The following is a 21831-nucleotide window of genomic DNA, read 5'->3' on the forward strand; positions in this document are numbered from 1 at the left end:
TATTGTACCTTTCACCAGAAACACGGACACACCACCAACGAATGTGTCATCGCGAAAGATCTCCTTGAACGGCTAGCAAGGCAAGGACATCTCGATAAATTTATTGCAAGGCAGATGCAGAAAAATACTAGCCCCACACCAGACACATCAACAGCTGGCACCTCCTCAAAAGGAAAGGACAAAGCACCGGCACAACCTAGAGGGGTAATAAACTGTATCTCAGGAGGCTACGCTGGAGGAGGACACACAAGCTCAGCCAGAAAGCGTACTTATAGGGCTATGCTAGCAATTACGGATGCCCCAAGCCATCCTCGGCCGCCGACGAACATTTCAGAAGTAACCTTCAGACCAACCAACTTCAACGGTGCCGATGCCAACCTAGACGACCCTGTTGTCGTTTCAATTCAGCTGGGGGACCTGATAGTGAAGAAAGTTTTACTCGACCCAGGAAGCAGTGCAGATGTTCTATTTTTTACCACCTTTGAAAAAATGAAGCTGAGTAACAACATTCTCCAGCCATACATGGGAGACCTGGTTGGATTTTCAGGAGAACGAGTTCCTGTACTCGGATCAGTGTGGTTACAAACCACACTCGGTGAGCAACCATTACACAATACACAGGATATTCAGTATCTTGTGGTCGACTGTTTTAGCCCATACAACGTTATATTAGGCAGACCATTTTTAAACAAATTCGCTGCAATTGTTTCCACTGTTCACCTCTGTGTCAAGTTCCCTGTGCAGGACAATGTCATAGCTACAGTTCACGGAGATCTCCAGGAGGCGAGGCAATGCTACAACACAAGCCTAAAGCCACCCAAAAAAGTCGGACAGTCACATGTCAACTCTATAAAGTCGGAACAGATAACAATATCGGAACTTGACCCACGGGCCGACTTTCAGGACCGGCCTGCGCCGAACGAGGAGTTGACAAAAATCATTTTAAAAGATGATCCACTAAAATTTACTTTTGTAGGTACTTCCATGACTCCAGAAGATAAGAAAAGTCTAACAAGCTTTCTGCAGGAGAATGCCGACCTATTCGCATGGACCTCCGCTGACATGCCAGGAATAGACCCTTCTATTATAACACATAAATTGGCACTGAATCCAGCAGCTAGGCCGATCTCCCAGAAAAAAAGAAACCTCGGCACCGAAAAGCGACAAGCATCAATTGCCGAGGTACAAAAGCTCATTCATGCAAACTTCATCAGAGAAATCCGATTTACAACATGGCTCGCTAATGTGGTTATGGTAAGAAAAATAATGGTAAGGCGCATGTGCGCGATTTACTGATTTAAATAAAGCATGTCCAAAAGATGCTTACCCTCTACCTTGTATTGATACACTGGTTGACAACTCTTGTGGCTATGGTACTTTAAGCTTTATGGACGCATACTCTGGCTATAACCAGATTCTTATGCACAAAATGGACCATGAAAAAACGGCTTTCATAACTGAAAACGGAAATTATTGCTATAATGTCATGCCTTTTGGTCTAAAGAATGCAGGAGCCACATATCAGCGGCTAATGAACAAGATTTTCCAGCAGCAAATCGGCCGAAATATAGAAGTTTATGTTGATGATATGGTCGCCAAAACAAATCTCGGCGACTCTCATATCCAAGACCTAGCTGAAATCTTCGGACAGATCCGGCGATACAACATGAGGCTAAATCCAGAAAAATGCGCCTTTGGAGTGCAGGGAGGAAAATTCTTCGGATTCATCCTCACAAGCCGAGGAATTGAAGCAAATCCAGAAAAATGTCAAGCAATACTCACTATGCAAAGCCCATCCACAGTAAAAGAGGTTCAACGGCTAACAGGACGATTAGCCGCTTTATCTAGATTTTTACCATGCTTAGCACCTAAATCATCAAATTTCTTTCAATGTTTAAAACAGAATGCAAAGCATTTTGAATGGAACCAGGACTGTGAGCTGGCTTTCCAGAAATTAAAAGAGTTTCTTTCAAAACCCCCTGTCTTACAAAAGCCAAAACTCGGTGAGCCATTATATATATACTTATCAATAACTGACAATGCTATCAGTTCTGCACTTGTAACAGAAACAGATCGGAACCAACAGCCAGTCTATTTTGTGAGCAAGTCCTTACAAAACGCCGAGCTTCGCTACCCAAGGTTGGAAAAGCTTGCCTTAGCTCTAGTGTTCTCATCAAGACGCCTCCGACCATATTTCCAAAGTCACACAATCATCGTCAGAACAGGACAACCTTTGCGGCAGGTTCTTTCAAAACCTGAATTAGCAGGAAGACTAATTAAGTGCGCTATTGAGTTGTCAGAATTTGACATTCAATATCAGCCACGAGGGTCGGTCAAGTCCCAATACCTCATAGACTTTATCGCCGAGCTTACAGAACCATGCTCAGACACATCAAGTTCAACCTGGACCTTATTCGTAGACGGGGCTTCCAACCCTCAAGGCGCGGGCGCTGGAATACTACTCGAAAATTCAGATGGGATAGTCCTCGAGCACTCCCTCAGATTCTCATTCAAGGCCAGCAACAACCAATCCGAATATGAGGCCCTCATCGCAGGGCTCAGGTTAGCAACCGATCTATATATTGATAGTTTAAGAGTTTACTGTGATTCATTATTGATTGTCCAGCAGGTAAACCACAGTTTTCAAACAAAAGACCCGATCTTATTAAAATACTTGGATATTGTTCATCAACTGTTACAAAATTTTTCAACAATAGACATCATTCATATTCCTAGGGAACAAAACCATAGAGCAGATATTCTGTCAAAATTAGCAACTACACAGACATACACCACTACCCTTCTACAGTCAACATTAGATAAGCCGAGCATTGATACACATAACGTTCTAAACATTGTTGATAAAGAAAATTGACAACAACCTTACATTCAATACCTCCGTTCGGGAACAATTCCGAGCTACATTGACAATAAAGGTAAATTTAGAAGACAGGCCTCCTATTATACACTGTTAAATGATAACCTGTATAGGCGAGGATACTCTCGACCTCTACTAAAATGTTTGAACAGGACAGATGCCGAACTTGTATTATCAGAAGCACACGAGGGAATTTGTGGAATACACTCTGGAGCTCGAAGCCTATCACAGAAAATCCTCCGAGCCGGTTTCTACTGGCCGACGATATGGATAGCAACACAAGGTCAGAACATGTGATAATTGTCAGCGGCATTCGCCGACCATTCATCTACCAGCAGAGCATCTTCACCATTCGACGGTAAGCTGGCCATTCGAAAAATGGGGAATCGATATTCTAGGACCTTTCCCCACTGCTCCAAGACAGGTAAAATACTTGGTAGTGGCAATTGATTACTTTTCCAAGTGGATTGAAACACAACCTTTGGCAAAAATCACATCCACACAAATGATAAGCTTCGTTTGGAAAAACATAATATGCAGATTTGGCATACCGAGTATATATAAACTGACAATGGCCGTCAATTTATCGACCAAAGTTTTAAAGCTTTTTGCAGAATCTTAAAATAAAACAGCATTTTTCTTCAGTCGAACATCCACAGTCAAACGGATTAGCAGAAGCCGCCAATAAGGTTATTCTCCAGGCTTTAAGGAAAAAGCTAGACGACGCAAAAAGATTATGGGCCGAGCTTGTGCCAGAAGTGTTATGGGCATATAATACTACTGCTCATTCAACAACAAAGGAAAGCCCATTCCGTTTGGTATACGGATCTGAAGCTATGATCCCTATAGAAGTCTCACATGGCTCAATGCGGACGATAGCTAAAGAGCATGACCAAGCTCGGCAAGCAGAGCTCGATCTAATTGAGGAGATACGAGAAACAGCAGCCATTCGACACCGAGTATTGCAGCAACAACTCAGCCGACGATATGGGCAGAAGGTGAAACCGAAGACCTTTAACACTGGTGACTTGGTACTCAGAAAAACCGAACAAGCCCGCCGACCTCCCTCTCATGGGAAACTTGCTGCAACATGGGATGGTCCCTACAAAATATCTGAAGTCCTCGGCAGAGGGGCATACAAGTTGGAAGACATCAATGGCACTCAACTTCCTAGCACATGGAACGTCGGCTCCCTGAAGCGATACTACAGTTAGCAAACAGCAGGCCAGTACTCTTTTTCCTACCACGAGAATTTTTCCCAAAGGGTTTTTGCTCGTGGAGGTTTTAACGAGGCTGGCTTACCTTGAAAAAATTAAACATTTCACAGGTACTGCTGTTAATACATTGTAATTTACATTTCACTTTAATCAACTGTCAATCATTCCCCGAACGGGACTCCAGACCAAATTACACTCCTTTAAAGGAGAAACAGATTATATCTAAAGTCGCATTATTACTATACGAATGCGCAAATGCCATAATCCAAACTGTCATTAAAGCCATCCGAAGGCAACAAAATACACGATGGGGAAAGCAAACAAACCCCAATCAAAACAGTTTTCTGACAGATAAATACTTAAATACAAAATACTACTGTTCAGTCATAACAAACCAGATCCTCAAAATTCAAAACAAAAAATTTTCTCAAAAGAAAATATCAGTTATTTAAACTGTCACCTCCTTCCTCTTCATCGTCAACAAGCTTACCATCCCGAATTACTTTGCCGGGATCCATGGCCGAAAAATCTTCTTCCGGACACAAAAACCTCGCCTGATTAACAGCCCGTTGAAAACCCTCAGCAAAAGCATCCAGAACATCTCCGATTCTCAAGATCTTTCATCTTCGCCGACACCTCAATCACCTGAGTACTCAAACTCGACAAATCATTTTCCTTTTTCTTCAGCAGACCAGAAATCTACTCATAACACTCTTTTTGGACTTTCAGTTCACTCTCGACCTCAGACAGCTTTTTCTTCAAATCAATTATGTTCGTTTCTTTCAACAAGAGTTGTTCCTTCAATTCAGAAACTTGCGAAGCCTCACCAACCGACTTCCTGTGTTTTTTCTCTTGGCTACGACCAATGCAAGCTAGCCGAAACCCCAACACCTAATACCCACAGATCAAAATTCAGTTCGAAAAAAAAAAAAACAAACAGCAAAGAACAACAGATACCTATAAAAACTGATCAACACCTATATCCCCAACCTCCTCTACTCGCCTAACGTCCGTCACAGTCTGAACGACTTCATCAGCAACAATATTAAATGGAAAGTTTTGGTTCCACACAGACGAGCTCTCGCCTTCCTCTTCAAATACGTGTAGCCTCTGCTGCTTCGTCAAAAAACTTGACAAATCATCCAGCTGAACATTTTCCTCCTTACCCTGCATATCTCCCGACAAAGCTGACTCTGTCTTCCTTTTCTTAAAAACAATCGCCTTCTTCCTCGGCGGGGGCTGATTAACCTCGGCACCCCCATCAGCCTTGTCCTGATTAGACGACGAACCCTCAAAGTTTTTTGCTTTAAATCGAGACCTTAAGCTAGATGCGGTCACCCCTGGAAAAGCACCAGCTAAAAACACCGAACAGTTATTTAGCTAGGCAATCAAAAACACATAACATTAAGAAACAGTTCTTCAAATCCTTACCAAAGTATTCTATAACAGAGCCCTTATCTTCCTCCCAAGGAAGTAACTCAGACACCGAAATCAAACCACTTTTCTCAACCATCTCTAGCAGAAATGAAATTATACACTCATTTTGACCGTTTATGAACTCGGGGCCCAGTTTGTGTTGCGGATGGCAACACCAATACATAGGAAATTTTTCCCCCAAATGTTCATCAATGTAAAAAGAAAATTCTTCATCAACAGATTTCACTTTCAGATACATTTCCTTGAAATCCTTAAAGGAAGATTTATAAAGTTTAAAAACCGAAAAACCTGGAGTACTATTCAGATTAATCCATAGACCTTTCCATACCCCCTTAGCCTGAAACAAACAGAAAAACAGTTCTAAATCCGGCTTAACTTCAAGGAAGTCCATCAAGCCTTGGAAACATCTAATAAAAGCCCAGCCATTAGGATGTACTTGGGAGGGCGCACAGTTCAGTTGTTTCAAAACACTACATTCGAAACTGGTAAAGGGAAGCTTCACTCGCAACTCCTCCATGACGCAGCTATACATATAAAAGCTTTGAAAATCGTTCCTTCTATGAAAAACACGATCGGACCGGTTGCATGGCAACGGTTCCAGCCGAAACCCAGCCCTAGCTATCCTACCCAGATTCACCCTGTTGACACTTTTCACATCAGAAAACAATGAGCCTCGAATGTGCACGTCCTTGTCAACCCAACTATAATCCTCAAAACTTTCGATTTGAGGTAAAAACTTTTTCATTTTATCACCCATGCCCAAGAAAAATTTAACAACGGAAGAAGTAAGAGAAGGTTTACTAACCTCTAGTACTCATGCTTCTATGAAAAACTGAAGCTTCAAACTTAAACGGAAAAACAGAGAAACCACTCTCCTTCCAAGCCACTAATTAAATGAACTTTTCAGTTCCATCAATTAATCCAAACCGCACATCAACACCCACTTAGAACGGTTATAAACCAACTTCGGAAGTTGAACCAAATCATAAATATACACAAGGCCCAATAAACACAGGCCCTACACTAATACATTTTGAAATCTCTAATTACAAAAAAAGAAGAAGAAAAAAGTATTGCTGAGTGAGCCACGTTGACCTGGGGCTCCATACACCGAGCTATAACCCGGCAAAAAAGCTCAACCCGTCTCCTCAAAGCCAGGCTAAGCTTGGGGGCTGTGATATGACCAGTAAGATCGGTTACGAATTATAGCTCGGTAACGAGGTTAATCAGCCCCCGCCGAGGAAGAAGGCGATTGTTTTTAAGAAAAGGAAGACAGAGTCAGCTTTGTCGAGAGATATGCAGGGTAAGGAGGAAAATGTTCAACTGGATGATTTGTCAAGTTTTTTGACGAAGCAGCAGAGGCTACACGTATTTGAAGAGGAAGGCGAGAGCTCGTCTGTGTGGAACCAAAAGTTTCCATTTAATACTGTTGCTGATGAAGTCGTTCAGACTGTGACGGACGTTAGGCGAGTAGAGGAGGTTGGGGATATAGGTGTTGATCAGGTTTTACAGGTATCTGTTGTTCTTTGCTGTTTGTTTTTTTTTTTTTCGAACTGAATTTTGATCTGTGGGTATTAGGTGTTGGGGTTTCGGCTAGCTTGCATTGGTCGTAGCCAAGAGAAAAAACACAGGAAGTCAGTTGGTGAGGCTTCGCAAGTTTCTGAATTGAAGGAACAACTCTTGTTGAAAGAAACGAACATAATTGCTTTGAAGAAAAAGCTGTCTGAGGTCGAGAGTGAAGTGAAGGTCCAAAAAGAGTGTTATGAGGAGATTTCTGGTCTGCTGAAGAAAAAAGAAAATGATTTGTCGAGTTTGAGTACTCAGGTGATTGAGGTGTCGGCGAAGATGAAAGATCTTGAGAATCGGAGATGTTCTGGATGCTTTTGCTGAGGGTTTTCAACGGGCTGTTAATCAGGCGAGGTTTTTGTGTCCGGAAGAAGATTTTTCGGCCATGGATCCCGGCAAAGTAATTCGGGATGGTAAGCTTGTTGACGATGAAGAGGAAGGAGGTGACAGTTTAAATAACTGATATTTTCTTTTGAGAAAATTTTTTGTTTTGAATTTGAGGATCTGGTTTGTTATGACTGAACAGTAGTATTTTGTATTTAAGTATTTATCTGTCAGAAAACTGTTTTGATTGGGGTTTGTTTGCTTTCCCCATCGTGTATTTTGTTGCCTTCGAATGGCTTTAATGAAAGTTTGGATTATGGCATTTACGCATTCGTATAGTAATAATGCGACTTTAGATATAATCTGTTTCTCCTTTAAAGGAGTGTAATTTGGTCTGGAGTAAGTCCCGTTCGGGGAATGATTGATCAGTTTGATTAAAGTGAAATGTAAATTACAATGTATTAACAGCAGTACCTGTGAAATGTTTAATTTTTTCAAGGTAAGCCAGCCTCGTTAAAACCTCCACGAGCAAAAACCCTTTGGGAAAAATTCTCGTGATAAGAAAAAGAGTACTGGCCTGCTGTTTTGCTAACTGTAGTATCGCTTCAGGGAGCCGACGTTCCATGTGCTAGAAAAATTCTCGTGATAGGAAAAAGAGTACTGGCCTGCTGTTTTGCTAACTGTAGTATCGCTTCAGGGAACCGACGTTCCATGTGCTAGGAAGTTGAGTGCCATTGATGTCTTCCAACTTGTATGCCCCTCTGCCGAGGACTTCAGATATTTTGTAGGGACCATCCCATGTTGCAGCAAGTTTCCCATGAGAGGGAGGTCGGCGGGCTTGTTCAGTTTTTCTGAGTACCAAGTCACCAGTGTTAAAGGTCCTCGGTTTCACCTTCTGCCCATATCGTCGGCTGAGTTGTTGCTGCAATGCTCGGTGTCGAATGGCTGCTGTTTCTCGTAACTCCTCAATTAGATCGAGCTCTGCTTGCCGAGCTTGGTCATGCTCTTTAGCTATCGTCCGCATTGAGCCATGTGAGACTTCTATAGGGATCATAGCTTCAGATCCGTATACCAAACGGAATGGGCTTTCCTTTGTTGTTGAATGAGCAGTAGTATTATATGCCCATAACACTTCTGGCACAAGCTCGGCCCATAATCTTTTTGCGTCGTCTAGCTTTTTCCTTAAAGCCTGGAGAATAACCTTATTAGCGGCTTCTGCTAATCCGTTTGACTGTGGATGTTCGACTGAAGAAAAATGCTGTTTTATTTTAAGATTCTGCAAAAAAGCTTTAAAACTTTGGTCGATAAATTGACGGCCATTGTCAGTTATAATATTACTCGGTATGCCAAATCTGCATATTATGTTTTTCCAAACGAAGCTTATCATTTGTGTGGATGTGATTTTTGCCAAAGGTTGTGTTTCAATCCACTTGGAAAAGTAATCAATTGCCACTCCCAAGTATTTTACCTGTCTTGGAGCAGTGGGGAAAGGTCCTAGAATATCGATTCCCCATTTTTCGAATGGCCAGCTTACCGTCGAATGGTGAAGATGCTCTGCTGGTAGATGAATGGTCGGCGAATGCCGCTGACAATTATCACATGTTCTGACCTTATGTTTGCTATCTTCCCATATCGTCGGCCAGTAGAAACCGGCTCGGAGGATTTTCTGTGATAGGCTTCGAGCTCCAGAGTGTATTCCACAAATTCCCTCGTGTGCTTCTGATAATACAAGTTCGGCATCTGCCCTGTTAGTATAGGTCGAGAGTATCCTCGCCTATACAGGTTATCATTTAACAGTGTATAATAGGAGGCCTGTCTTCTAAATTTACCTTTATTGTCAATGTAGCTCGGAATTGTTCCCGAACGGAGGTAATGAATGTAAGGTTGTTGCCAATTTTCTTTATCAACAATGTTTAGAACGTTATGTGTATCAATGCTCGGCTTATCTAATGTTGACTGTAGAAGGGTAGTGGTGTATGTCTGTGTAGTTGCTAATTTTGACAGAATAACTGCTCTATGGTTTTGTTCCCTATGAATATGAATGATGTCTATTGTTGAAAAATTTTGTAACAGTTGATGAACAATATCCAAGTACTTTAATAAGATCGGGTCTTTTGTTTGAAAACTGTGGTTTACCTGCTAGACAATCAATAATGAATCACAGTAAACTCTTAAACTATCCATATATAGATCGGTTGCTAACCTGAGCCCTGCGATGAGGGCCTCATATTCGGATTGGTTGTTGCTGGCCTTGAATGAGAATCTGAGGGAGTGCTCGAGGATTATCCCATCTGAATTTTCGAGTAGTATTCCAGCGCCCGCGCCTTGAGGGTTGGAAGCCCCGTCTACGAATAAGGTCCAGGTTGAACTTGATGTGTCTGAGCATGGTTCTGTAAGCTCGGCGATAAAGTCTACGAGGTATTGGGACTTGACCGACCTTCGTGGCTGATATTGAATGTCGAATTCTGACAACTCAATAGCCCACTTAATTAGTCTTCCTGCTAATTCAGGTTTTGAAAGAACCTGCCGCAAAAGTTGTCCTGTTTTGACGATGATTGTGTGACTTTGGAAATATGGTCGGAGGCGTCTTGATGAGAACACTAGAGCTAAGGCAAGCTTTTCCAACCTTGGGTAGCGAAGCTCGACGTTTTGTAAGGACTTGCTCACAAAATAGACTGGCTGTTGGTTCCGATCTGTTTCTGTTACAAGTGCAGAACTGATAGCATTGTCAGTTATTGATAAGTATATATATAATGGCTCACCGAATTTTGGCTTTTGTAAGACAGAGGGTTTTGAAAGAAACTCTTTTAATTTCTGGAAAGCCAGCTCACAGTCCTGGTTCCATTCAAAATGCTTTGCATTCTTTTTTAAACATTGAAAGAAATTTGACGATTTAGGTGCTAAGCATGGTAAAAATCTAGATAAAGCGGCTAATCGTCCTGTTAGCCGTTGAACCTCTTTTACTATGGATGGGCTTTGCATAGTGAGTATTGCTTGACATTTTTCTGGATTTGCTTCAATTCCTCGGCTTGTGAGGATGAATCCGAGGAATTTTCCTCCCTGCACTCCAAAGGCGCATTTTTCTGGATTTAGCCTCATGTTGTATCGCCGAATCTGTCCGAAGATTTCAGCTAGGTCTTGGATATGAGAGTCGCCGAGCTTTGTTTTGGCGACCATATCATCAACATAAACTTCTATATTTCGGCCGATTTGCTGCTGGAAAATCTTGTTCATTAGCCGCTGATATGTGGCTCCTGCATTCTTTAGACCAAAAGGCATGACATTATAGCAATATTTCCGTTATGAAAGCCGTCCATTTTGTGCATAAGATCTGTTTTTTTTATGCGTCCATAAAGCAAAGTACCATAGCCACAAGAGTTGTCAACCAGTGTATCAATACAAGGCAGAGGGTAAGCATCTTTTGGGCATGCTTTATTTAAATCAGTAAAATCGACGCACATGCGCCACTTACCATTATTTTTTCTTACCATAACCACATTAGCGAGCCATGTTGTAAATCGGATTTCTCTGATGAAGTTTGCATGAATGAGCTTTTGTACCTCGGCAATTGATGCTTGTCGCTTTTCGGTGCCGAGGTTTCTTTTTTTCTGGGAGATCGGCCTAGCTGCTGGATTCAGTGCCAATTTATGTGTTATAATAGAAGGGTCTATTCCTGGCATGTCAGCAGAGGTCCATGCGAATAGGTCGGCATTCTCCTGCAGAAAGCTTGTTAGACTTTTCTTATCTTCTGGAGTCATGGAAGTACCTACAAAAGTAAATTTTAGTGGATCATCTTTTAAAATGATTTTTGTCAACTCCTCGTTCGGCGCAGGCCGGTCCTGAAAGTCGGCCCGTGGGTCAAGTTCCGATATTATTATCTGTTCCGACTTTATAGAGTTGACATGTGACTGTCCGACTTTTTTGGGTGGCTTTAGGCTTGTGTTGTAGCATTGCCTCGCCTCCTGGAGATCTCCGTGAACTGTAGCTATGACATTGTCCTGCACAGGAAACTTGACACAGAGGTGAACAGTGGAAACAATTGCAGCGAATTTGTTTAAAAATGGTCTGCCTAATATAACGTTGTATGGGCTAAAACAGTCGACCACAAGATACTGAATATCCTGTGTATTGTGTAATGGTTGCTCACAAACCACACTGATCCGAGTACAGGAACTCGTTCTCCTGAAAATCCAACCAGGTCTCCCATGTATGGCTGGAGAATGTTGTTACTCAGCTTCATTTTTTCAAAGGTGGTGAAAAATAGAACATCTGCACTGCTTCCTGGGTCGAGTAAAACTTTCTTCACTATCAGGTCCCCAGCTGAATTGAAATGACAACAGGGTCGTCTAGGTTGGCATCGGCACTGTTGAAGTCGGTTGGTCTGAAGGTTACTTCTGAAATGTTCGTCGACGGCCGAGGATGGCTTGGGGCATCCGTAATTGCTAGCATAGCCCTATAAGTACGCTTTCTGGCTGAGCTTGTGTGTCCTCCTCCAGCGTAGCCTCCTGAGATACAGTTTATTACCCCTCTAGGTTGTGCCGGTGCTTTGTCCTTTCCTTTTGAGGAGGTGCCAGCTGTTGATGTGTCTGGTGTGGGGCTAGTATTTTTCTGCATCTGCCCTGCAATAAATTTATCGAGATGTCCTTGCCTTGCTAGCCGTTCAAGGAGATCTTTCGCGATGACACATTCGTTGGTGGTGTGTCCGTGTTTCTGGTGAGAGGTACAATACTTTGATCTGTCGACGCTTTTTGACTCGGGATAATTGCCAGCTTTGCGAGGAGGCTTGATTAGTTTGGAGTTTAATATCCCTTTTATAATATCGTCCCTTTTTGTATTGAATTTGGTGTATGAGTCATATCGTGGAACCGGCTTAAATGCTTTTTTGCTATCCCGAGGTTTATCGTCGTCCTTATTCGTTGCCGATCTTTCCGTTTTCCTTGCTTGTCTGAGTTCCTCAACGTCGATCTGACCATTGGCTTTTTCACGAAATTCGGCCAAGGTTTTTGGCTTGGTTACCGCAATAGTTTCCTGGAATTTGCCAGGGCGAAGGCCGCTTTTTATGGCGTGTAAATGAACTTCTGGATGGAGGTCGGGAATTCTCATGGCGACCTTTGTAAAGCGGGTGATATAGTCCTTCAGACTTTCTTGTGCTCCCTGTTTTATGGTCGTCAAGTAATCAGAATCGTGGAGATATATTGCGGATGCTGCAAAATGATCCTCAAATTGGGCGGCCAGCTCTTGAAAACGAGATATCGAATCTGCAGGCAAAGAACAGAACCAGTCAAGTGCAGGACCGTCTAAAAAAGATGGAAAACATCGACAAAGAATTGGATCATATGCAACGTTAACGATCATAATAGATCGGAACTTCTTGACGTGCTGCTTTGGGTCGCCCAACCCGTCGTATGGGGTTAAAGTCGTCGACAGAGTGAATTGTCGGGGGAGTTGGAAGTTCATTATATCTGCTGTGAATGGTCCTGCCGAGTTGTCGGGTTGTTCTTCTTCGTCATCGGGTTGGGTTTCATCATGGCGCCGATTTCCTTCATTGTCGCTCTGCGGCGTCTCCGAGACATGAGTTCGTTCGTTGTTTTCATGATCGTGATTATGATGCTCTAGGCGAGCTTGTTCTAATTGTGCGATTTGGTTTTGCATTCTCTGGTTTTCCTCTGCCATTCGCTGATTTGCTTGTTGGAGTTCAGTCACCATCCTCAGAAGTTCGGATGGAGTTGGCGGGGGAGCGTCAGCCATGAAAGTGTATGTAAATTTTGGGGCCTGCCACGAATGATGTTTTTAAAATTTTTCGGCCCCACGGTGGGCGCCAATGTTCTTACCAACCTGAGCCGAGGTATAGGTCGCTCCTTCTGGTAAGGTCGGCAAGCTTCCAAGATATGTCCCAGACTTCGTCGGCAAGAGACCAAGATATGTACCAATCTGAGGAGTTTTTCTTAGAAAGATTGCATACCTCTTTCATTCCTGTCCTTTGCTTTTATATTTGTTCGGATTGGGATGACCGTTTTGTCTAAGTTGTAACGTCTGAGGAGAGCATTAATCGCATGTCCGACGTTATGGAGATAAATGCTGATTATTGCGAATGTTCGGCCATTATTGTGGGTGCGTTACCGAGCTATAATTCGTAACCGATCTTACTGGTCATATCAATAGTATTATTCACCCTGATAAATATGGATCTCAACGAGAAACCAACGAAAATAGGACCCTATAACAACCCCACTCTCCTAAGCCAATTCCCAAATTCAGTCTGTCTTTCCTTTCTTCCCCTTTATACGCGCGCCATGTGCACACCCATGTCTTAGCATGGCATTCCCCTTCTCTCAATGTTTGCCAAGTTAACAATACTTGGGGAGCCACTCAATTTTTCCACCTTGATCCTACTTAATTCCGAAACCATCGCTGAACCTTTTGTGCCTGTATACCTGCCACGCTTTCATGCCGTTGCGGATTTTGAGCTTTCCGCCGTAGCAAAGCTGTTTTGTCTCGGTAATCACGGCGATCTGCAATGGTGGGTTTAGATTGCAATTATTTTGAATTTGAGATGTAATTTATTACTTTAAAAAACCATAAAAACAGATCGAAAGTCCACTTTATTCTGAGGTCGGTGTCACTAAATTGAAATTTTTTTCAACTAAGAAGATTTCTCATCATGTTAACTAATTAAAAACAATAAACAATAAAAAATACCTCGAATAGACTCTCAATTGATTCAAACATAAATCTTCAACCTCCTTTATTAGTAAGGTTGTCAGACGATAGCTGTTCTTTTTTATTTTTGCCTTGCTCTTTCATCTCAGTTAGAACCCCATGTCTCTATCCATTACATATTTGAACCTTAATACCATCCTTCAAACTTAAATTTCCATAGTATTTATCCTTTAAATGTAACATTTTTAAACCTTCACAGACAAGTCTAAAGATTGATATAAAATCTTTTCTTATGTTCTCCCACCAATCTCCACCCGTCCGTCGTTCCACCTTCAAACTTTTTTTGGTCTCTGGCCAAGAATTTAAATTCGAATAATAATATTCTGAAATTATTCTTTTCCGTGATAAATGCAAAAAATGCATTCTCAAGAATAAATTTCAATCGAAAATACTCCACTTGACTTATCTTGTCTATCGACGCTCTAGTTCATCAGTCTTATGGTCTTCAGAAAACTGATTAACCATCACCCTGTAAGGAAGAGGGAAAAGCAAATCTGAAAACCCACTATAACCGATCCGTGCATGTAATTGTAACAAACCTGGCCTTTTTTCAGATATTTCAGACATGGCACCTTTTTTTCCCAAGTTAAAAAACATCATCAAAAGAAAATTACAAACTCTAAGACTCAAGCAATTTTCTAATTTATAATTTTCTAATTTTCTAATTACAAACAAAACTCGATTTTGCTTGCTTACTAAGTATTTAAATTACAAATTAGAAAATTGCTTGAATTTTAATGTTTGTAATTTTCTTCCGATGTTTTTTAACTTAAGGAAAAAAGACGTCATGACTGAAATATCTGAAAAAAATCAGTTTTGTTACAATTACATGCACAGATCTGGTAATGGTGGGTTTTCAGATTTGGCTTCCCCTTTTCCATATAGGGTGATGGTTAATCAGTTCTCTGAAGACCATAAGGCTGATGAACTACATCGTCGATACACAAGATAAGTCGAGTGGAGTATTTTCAATGAAAATTTATTTGAGAATGCATTTTTTGCATTTATCACAAAAAAAGGATAATTTCAGAATATTATGATTCGGATTTGGATTCTTGGCGAGAGACCAAAAAAAATTTGAAGACTGAATGGACGGATGGAGATTGGTGAAAAAACATAAGAGAAGATTTTATATCAATCTTTAGACCTATCTGTGAAGATCTAAAAATGTTACATTTAAAAGGTGAATACCACGGAAATTTAAGTTTGAAGAATGATATCAAGGTTCAAATATGTAATGGACAGAGACGTGGGATTATAACTGACATGAAAGAGCAAGAAAAAATAAAAAAGAACAGCTATCGTCTGATGTCACCACCTTACTAAATATTATTAGTAAGGTTTTAAATTTATCATTTAAAGAAAGCACTCTATACATAACGGAGGTTAAAGATTTATGTGTGAATCAATTGAGAATCTATTCGAGATATTTTTTATTGTTTATTTTTTTAATTAGTTAACATAATTAAAAACCTTCTTAACAAAAAATATTTCAATTTAATAACACCAACCTTAGAATAAGATAGACTCTCGATCCAGTTTTATGATTTTCTAAATTACCAAATTATATCTCAAATTCAAAAAAATTGCAACCTGAACCCGCCATTTCCACCGTGGACAGTTGCAAATTGCCGTGATTTCCGAGACAAAACACTTTGCTACGGCGGAGAGCTCAAAATCCACAACGGCATATCACCATAGCACTGTCGAGGCCACTATTTTATAACACGGATAAATACTCCAAAGCACGACAGGTGTATATGCGCAAAAGGTGCATGGACAGTTTTGGAATTAAGCTGAATCAGAAAGTGGAAAATTGAGTGGGTTTCCAAGTATTTGCCTTAGGCATAAATTGAGAGAAAGGGACTACCATACTAGCACGTGTAATTGCTACCATGGAAAGACGGGTACATGGGGAAGAAAGGAAAGGCATGCTGAATTCGAGATAAATTGAGAGAAAGGGACTACCATACTAGCACGTGTAATTGCTACCATGGAAAGACGGGTACATGGGGAAGAAAGGAAAGGCATGCTGAATTCGAGAAAGAGTAGGGTTGCTATAGGTCCCTATTTCCATTGGCTTCTTGTTGAGATCAAGACTCATCAGGGTGAATAATACTATTATACTACTCCGTCTAATTTTTATGTTTGGTTTCTTACAATTTGGACCAGAGTTCTTGTTCTTGAAGCTTTGTGAAGGTTTGTGAGCCTTCCTTCTAATTCTGCCATGTAGGAAATGATAAATACGTTAAAGATGGAGTTCGTTGAGATTATGCAACTCTTGAAGGGTGAGAAGGCGACCAAAAGGGTAAACTCAAGGGGCCAATGTAATTGGGTCCAAGGCGTTCAAAGGAGGGGAGTGACTCCCCACATTGCTAGTTTGCTACAAAGAGCTCCACGACTCTCAGTCCCATCTCCGAGAGGAGTATTAATCCCCCATTCCCGCAGAGGTGCATTTCAGAAGGTTATTTTTGAGAAAGCCAAATGTCGCACTCGTCACTGGACAACCCTCACCGTCGGCGACACGACCAAGATCGAAAGATGAATTGCCATTTTCATGGGTGAAGACGTGTTTGTGCGATTAGTGAATATTGAACGCGTCACTTTGTGTTGAACAAAGTTGAGGGTGACAAGCGTATCACTTGGTACTGCTTGCAATGGAGAAGGCCTTGAATTGGTTCACTCTTGAAGTTCCAACAAGGTGAGTCGATAATGAATTTCATAGACCAGTTTGAAAAAATTTAACGATGCAAAGAGAAATACTAAAAACTATATTCACTAATGCACATAAGCCAAAAAGTGGAGATAAAAGCTTACTTGGCTCATTATTTGAAATCAAAGATAGGGTTATTCTCTTATAAGAAGACACAAATAATAGAGAAGAGGAGTGAATCGTACAGAGAAGGGGATTAGGCCTCAAAGGGTGTCAAACCTATTTCGAAGCAAGCTTGATGCTACTAGAACATGGCCCAACAAGGTAGGTTGGGCTCTCAACAGAGACAACTATTGATGGAGAATGGAGAATAGAAGTGAAGGGCGCCATCTCTCCCAAACAGAGTTGCAAGAGCGAAGTAGAAAGGCGGCTTTGCTTCAAATGTGGGGAGGTTTCAACTATTGATCAAGGACCATGTTTACAAGATGAAACACTGTATACTCATGTTGGTTGAGGATTTGGACGAAGATCCAGACTTGGAAGATAAACAGAACCACATGGAGGACCACCGAAGACTTATTGCTGTAAATGAAGTCTTTGAAGCTTATCTTTCAAGAGAATGAAAGGAATCACAACATAAAAAAAAGTCCCTTGTTGATAGGGGATCCTAAAGGAATGGAAGTAGTTATCCTTATCGAAACAAAAAGGCGAACATAAGCAAGCGGAGGCAAATGGTATGGCAAACTAGACACAAGCAGAGGCAGATGGTAAACAAGAGGGGAAGAAAAGCGATGACGAACAAGAGACAAGCAGTGTCAGATGCAAAGAGAGGAACCACCAGCAGCCAGGAGGAGGGCTTGAGGCTTCGTGTTTGAGTAGTGTGTGAGCAACTTGCAGTGTTGATACTAAAGAAAAAACGCAAACTACTGACAGAAATCTCGACGGAAAATATTACCATCAGTTTTTTGGATACAACGCAAACAAAATAATTTATTTGATGATTTATCTAAATATTACCGTCATTTTTTTTCCTCTGAATTTGACGGTAATGTGTAACAGAATTTAAATTTTTTAAATAGAAAATAATTCTTACTATCTAATAATCCCATGCTAAATATGATGAGAAATAATTGAAATTTTATTTTTATAAAATTGATATCTATTTAAATATATTATATCTACATAATCTTGTGATCAAAATTTATTTTTAAATCACTGTTAAGCAAATTTTAAAAAATCATCCAATCTGTAAACCGACGATGAACTACAAAACCGTCTAGAAACCTGGATGATTCTAACAATAACGACGCCAGGAAAAAAGAAAAGGCATCAAGCCAGAACTGGTAGATCATCAAAAGGGAAGAGGAGCAACGGAAGCAATAGTAAGGAGCCGCATGAATGATGAATTGGAAACAATGTCCCAAAATGCTAAGAATCTAAACTTCAATAATATGACAATTTTTTTTTCAACATTTCAACAAAACATCCAATTGAAGTAAAGCAATCAAGACATTAATGACATCATAACTTTAAAAAAATTCTACAAAATATCCCCATAAAGTAAAGGCATCCCACCAAATAATATAATCATTTTTCACAGAATAAACAATTTCGAAAGCATGAGCTAATAATCAATTTCCAACAAACAAAGGATCGAGAAGGTGCCATTAGACATCCTTCTCCAGCTTCTGTCATACAAATATATCTTAATGAAAATAAGTCCAACATAAAGCTAATGTTTCTTAAACTTAAACAATTAAGTGATAGAAAACTAACCTCAACTCCAAGCAACAACAAAGCTAAACACTTCAAGTCCTTCACGAACCGAAATCCAATAGAACAAACAAAAATCACCAACATCCTAAAATTTATAACCAATTAAGCATTGATAAATTATATAATACTGTAACAACTCCCAAAAAATCCTGTAAATTAAATTACCTTTGAAATAACTTCAACCGTGTGTCAAAACTGCACAACTTAATCGAAGTAATTTAATACCTGAAAGGAGTGAAATAAAATAAGTAGCCAACTAAGTAAAATAAAAAAAGCAATAAATTAATTTGAACAAGTGACATAATTTTTCTTTTAACTAAATATTAAAAAACATGAAATATAACAGGAAATAAAAAATTGTGAAAAAAATAACAAAATAAAATAAAAATTAAACCCCAATTTTACCTTGACAATATGGTGGACAGAGGGTTGCTGGTGGAGCGAAGAGGGAAGAAACGACAAAGAGGGAAAGGGTGGCCGCAAAAGGGGAGGGGATGGGTTATTGGCAAAAGGAGAAGGGAGGCGAGGCATAACAAGAAAGAGGGAAGAGTGGGAGTGGAGGGGAGCGGTGGGAGTGGTGGTGGATGGCAGCTGCAGATTAAAGAATATATAAAATAAGTATTCTATAATTAAGTTAGTATGTTTTGAATAAAGATGAACATATAGAAATTTTTGTACTTTCCATACATAACATGTCTCCAAAAGGGTTTTAATAATGAGTTTATATTTTCAATATATAATATAGTAACTTTGGTCTTTCTAACCCCAGTTTAATATATGCATATTGGATCAACAATCTTCAAACTACAACACTTAACTCTAACAAAAACTAACACCGCAAACAATTTAATCAAAATAATAAAAGCTAAATTATTTTCCTTTTATAAGAAACTCGCAATGGATGCAACTGCTTCTATCACTTAAATTGTGTATTATGAATGATAAAAGACTAAACATGAGCGCAGTAGTGTTTTGATTTCTTATCAATTAGAATCTATTAGTAATGGAATAATGGAGGAACAGCCAACAAATAAAACGGTGCAAACTGCAAACATCAAGCTAGGAAATAAATAAAACAAAATAAAATCCAAAGAATTGGAAACACAGAATTAAATCAAACCACCAATACTCGCAAACAAAAATTAAATATAAAATATAATAAAATTATTAAAAATTTAATATATAAATTTCAAATATTCAAATTTAATCATTTTTAAATGAATAAAATCTCAAAATTTTGTGATTTTACATAATACCTTATTCATATTTTATCTTTAAAAATTCACAAAGTAAAAATTTTTTAAATAACTTTTAAATTCTAACTAAATAATCACCACACGCGCAATCAGCAATCCTCATCAATCAGCAACAGAAATACAGAATAAGAACATTTTCAAAAATAATTTCTTATCATTCAAAACGAGAAAAATCAGAGAATCCAAAAACAAAAAAAAAATTAAACAATTAATCCAGACTCAGCAATCATACCACCACGGCACCACCAACTCCAACTCAGAACACAACAAACAGCAGAACTCACCCCAACTTAGAACACAACAAACAGAAAAAGAAACAGCAACTCAAGGATAAGATTTCAGATTTCAGTATCTCAGACAAATTAACAAAATAAACAACCATAAATTGAAGCAAACATAGATTTGAATCATTAAAAAACAGAAACTCAAAATCATAAAAATTAACACAAGAAAAAAAAAACTGCACAAGCAGAGCTACCGACCGACGAAGGAGGAACCAAACTGACGTCGATGGAGGAATGGAACGGGCGGCGAGGAAGGAACGAAACTCGACTACCGGCAAGGGAGGAACGACGAGACAGAGACGAGGATCGAGCAAACTGACCAGCGATGGAGGAATCCAACCGACCGCGCTTCGATCTGCAAGTACACGACGATGAATACGACGACGATGTAGAGAAGACGACCACAAGCTTCGATCTGCAAGTCCAGAGGCGACGACGTGGAGGAGAAGAGGATCGACGGCCAAAAGCTTCGAGCTGACCCTCTCTCTGTCACTGCCGGCGGCAAGGCACCCTCTGGCTGACGAGAAGAGTTCGGCGACGGTGGAAGCGGTGACGGCTGCTGCTGCTGGCTGAGAGAGAGGGGCTGCTGGCTGAGAAGGAGGGGCAGTGGATTAGGGTTTCTGTCTGAGAGAGGGGGACAGCGAAAGTATTTATATGCTCAATTTTCTCTTTTTTTTTATAAATTAAAACTCTGAACATCGGTTTATGGGTTTATTGCCGGTTCAACCGAGTTTTTGTTGATTTTTTTGTCAGACAATTTTTCACAACAATCGAATCGATTAAAAGACTGATTTTCGGTTAATTTAATCGGATCGATCAATTCGATTCGATTTTTAGAACCATTTTAGAGTATTTTGTATATTTTAAAACTTAGCGAATGATTTGAGTAATTTTTCAATAAGTTATTGTTATTCATGAGAGATATCTTGTACTAATAAGTTAGAGAACTTAAAATTTCCACCGAAAACTAGAGAGACTCAAAGACAATAGAAAGTATGTATAAATGCTTTAGCCCGGGCGTGTACACTCCTAATTAGGGGTGATAATATATAAAGTAGGGTAGGATTTGAATCTAACCCTAACTTTATCGGTGGGGTGAGATTTTTATACAAATTTAACTCTATCTTATCTACGAGTTGATAATATCCTAACCTTAACCTTATTCGTTCTTAATTTGTGGAAAGGGTCATGACGTTGCAACATTATTATATAACTTTATTATAATCTAAAATATAATTGATTTTTATTTTAAAAAATGTATTAAATTTTTAATTAATGATCTTCTCTTACTGATTAAAAATCTTTTGCATTTAATGAGAGATTTTTAGTTCAACATCCACTTGAAATATATTTTTATATAAGTATATAACATATACATATATAGGGTGCAGGTTGGTCGGATAGTACAAAAACTCTATCCGTTGCAGATCAAATTGACAACTCTACCCACTCAAATTGGATATGTGAGAATAGTAATATAGGTATAATTGATATCTTGTTTTTCACTAATCCATAATAGAATCTAACTCAAATAAGTTATTTTTTAAATGTTTAAATATTTCGATTATAATGTGAGTGTTGAGAAGAAATTGTAGTTATTTTTTTCTTTGTTAATCTCTTAAACAAATTATTCGGATAAACTATATTTATTTGTTAATATTTTTTAGTAGATTGTATTCTATAATGTAATTTTGATAAACTATATTTATTCGTTGATATT

The 21831-nt window shown here is 39.5% G+C and overlaps 1 protein-coding gene across 4 annotated transcripts; it reads right to left on the bottom strand.

The window, feature by feature from the left end:
• Positions 1-11641: 11641 nt before the first annotated feature.
• Positions 11642-20729, bottom strand: LOC130941121 (uncharacterized). Of its 4 annotated transcripts, none has more exons than XM_057869516.1 (5): positions 20310-20729; positions 18977-19162; positions 18737-18796; positions 18572-18656; positions 11642-14611 (listed from the first exon to the last, which is right to left on the bottom strand). In XM_057869516.1, the coding sequence occupies exon 5, from the start codon at positions 13168-13170 to the stop codon at positions 11731-11733; it is 1440 nt and encodes a 479-aa protein (XP_057725499.1). In that variant the 5' UTR covers positions 13171-14611; positions 18572-18656; positions 18737-18796; positions 18977-19162; positions 20310-20729; the 3' UTR covers positions 11642-11730. The 4 variants fall into 4 exon arrangements, with proteins under 4 accessions (XP_057725499.1, XP_057725498.1, XP_057725497.1 ...); XM_057869515.1 differs by having other exon boundaries at positions 11642-18483; XM_057869514.1 differs by having other exon boundaries at positions 11642-18656.
• Positions 20730-21831: the final 1102 nt, after the last annotated feature.

The sequence above is a fragment of the Arachis stenosperma genome, chromosome 7 (assembly GCF_014773155.1).
Source record: "Arachis stenosperma cultivar V10309 chromosome 7, arast.V10309.gnm1.PFL2, whole genome shotgun sequence".
NCBI classification, from domain to species: Eukaryota; Viridiplantae; Streptophyta; class Magnoliopsida; order Fabales; family Fabaceae; genus Arachis; species Arachis stenosperma.

Coding starts and splice junctions, on each gene's coding strand:
- LOC130941121 (XM_057869518.1), bottom strand. CDS start 13,170: ATGGCTGACGCTCCCCCGCCAACTCCATCCGAACTTCTGAGGATGGTG.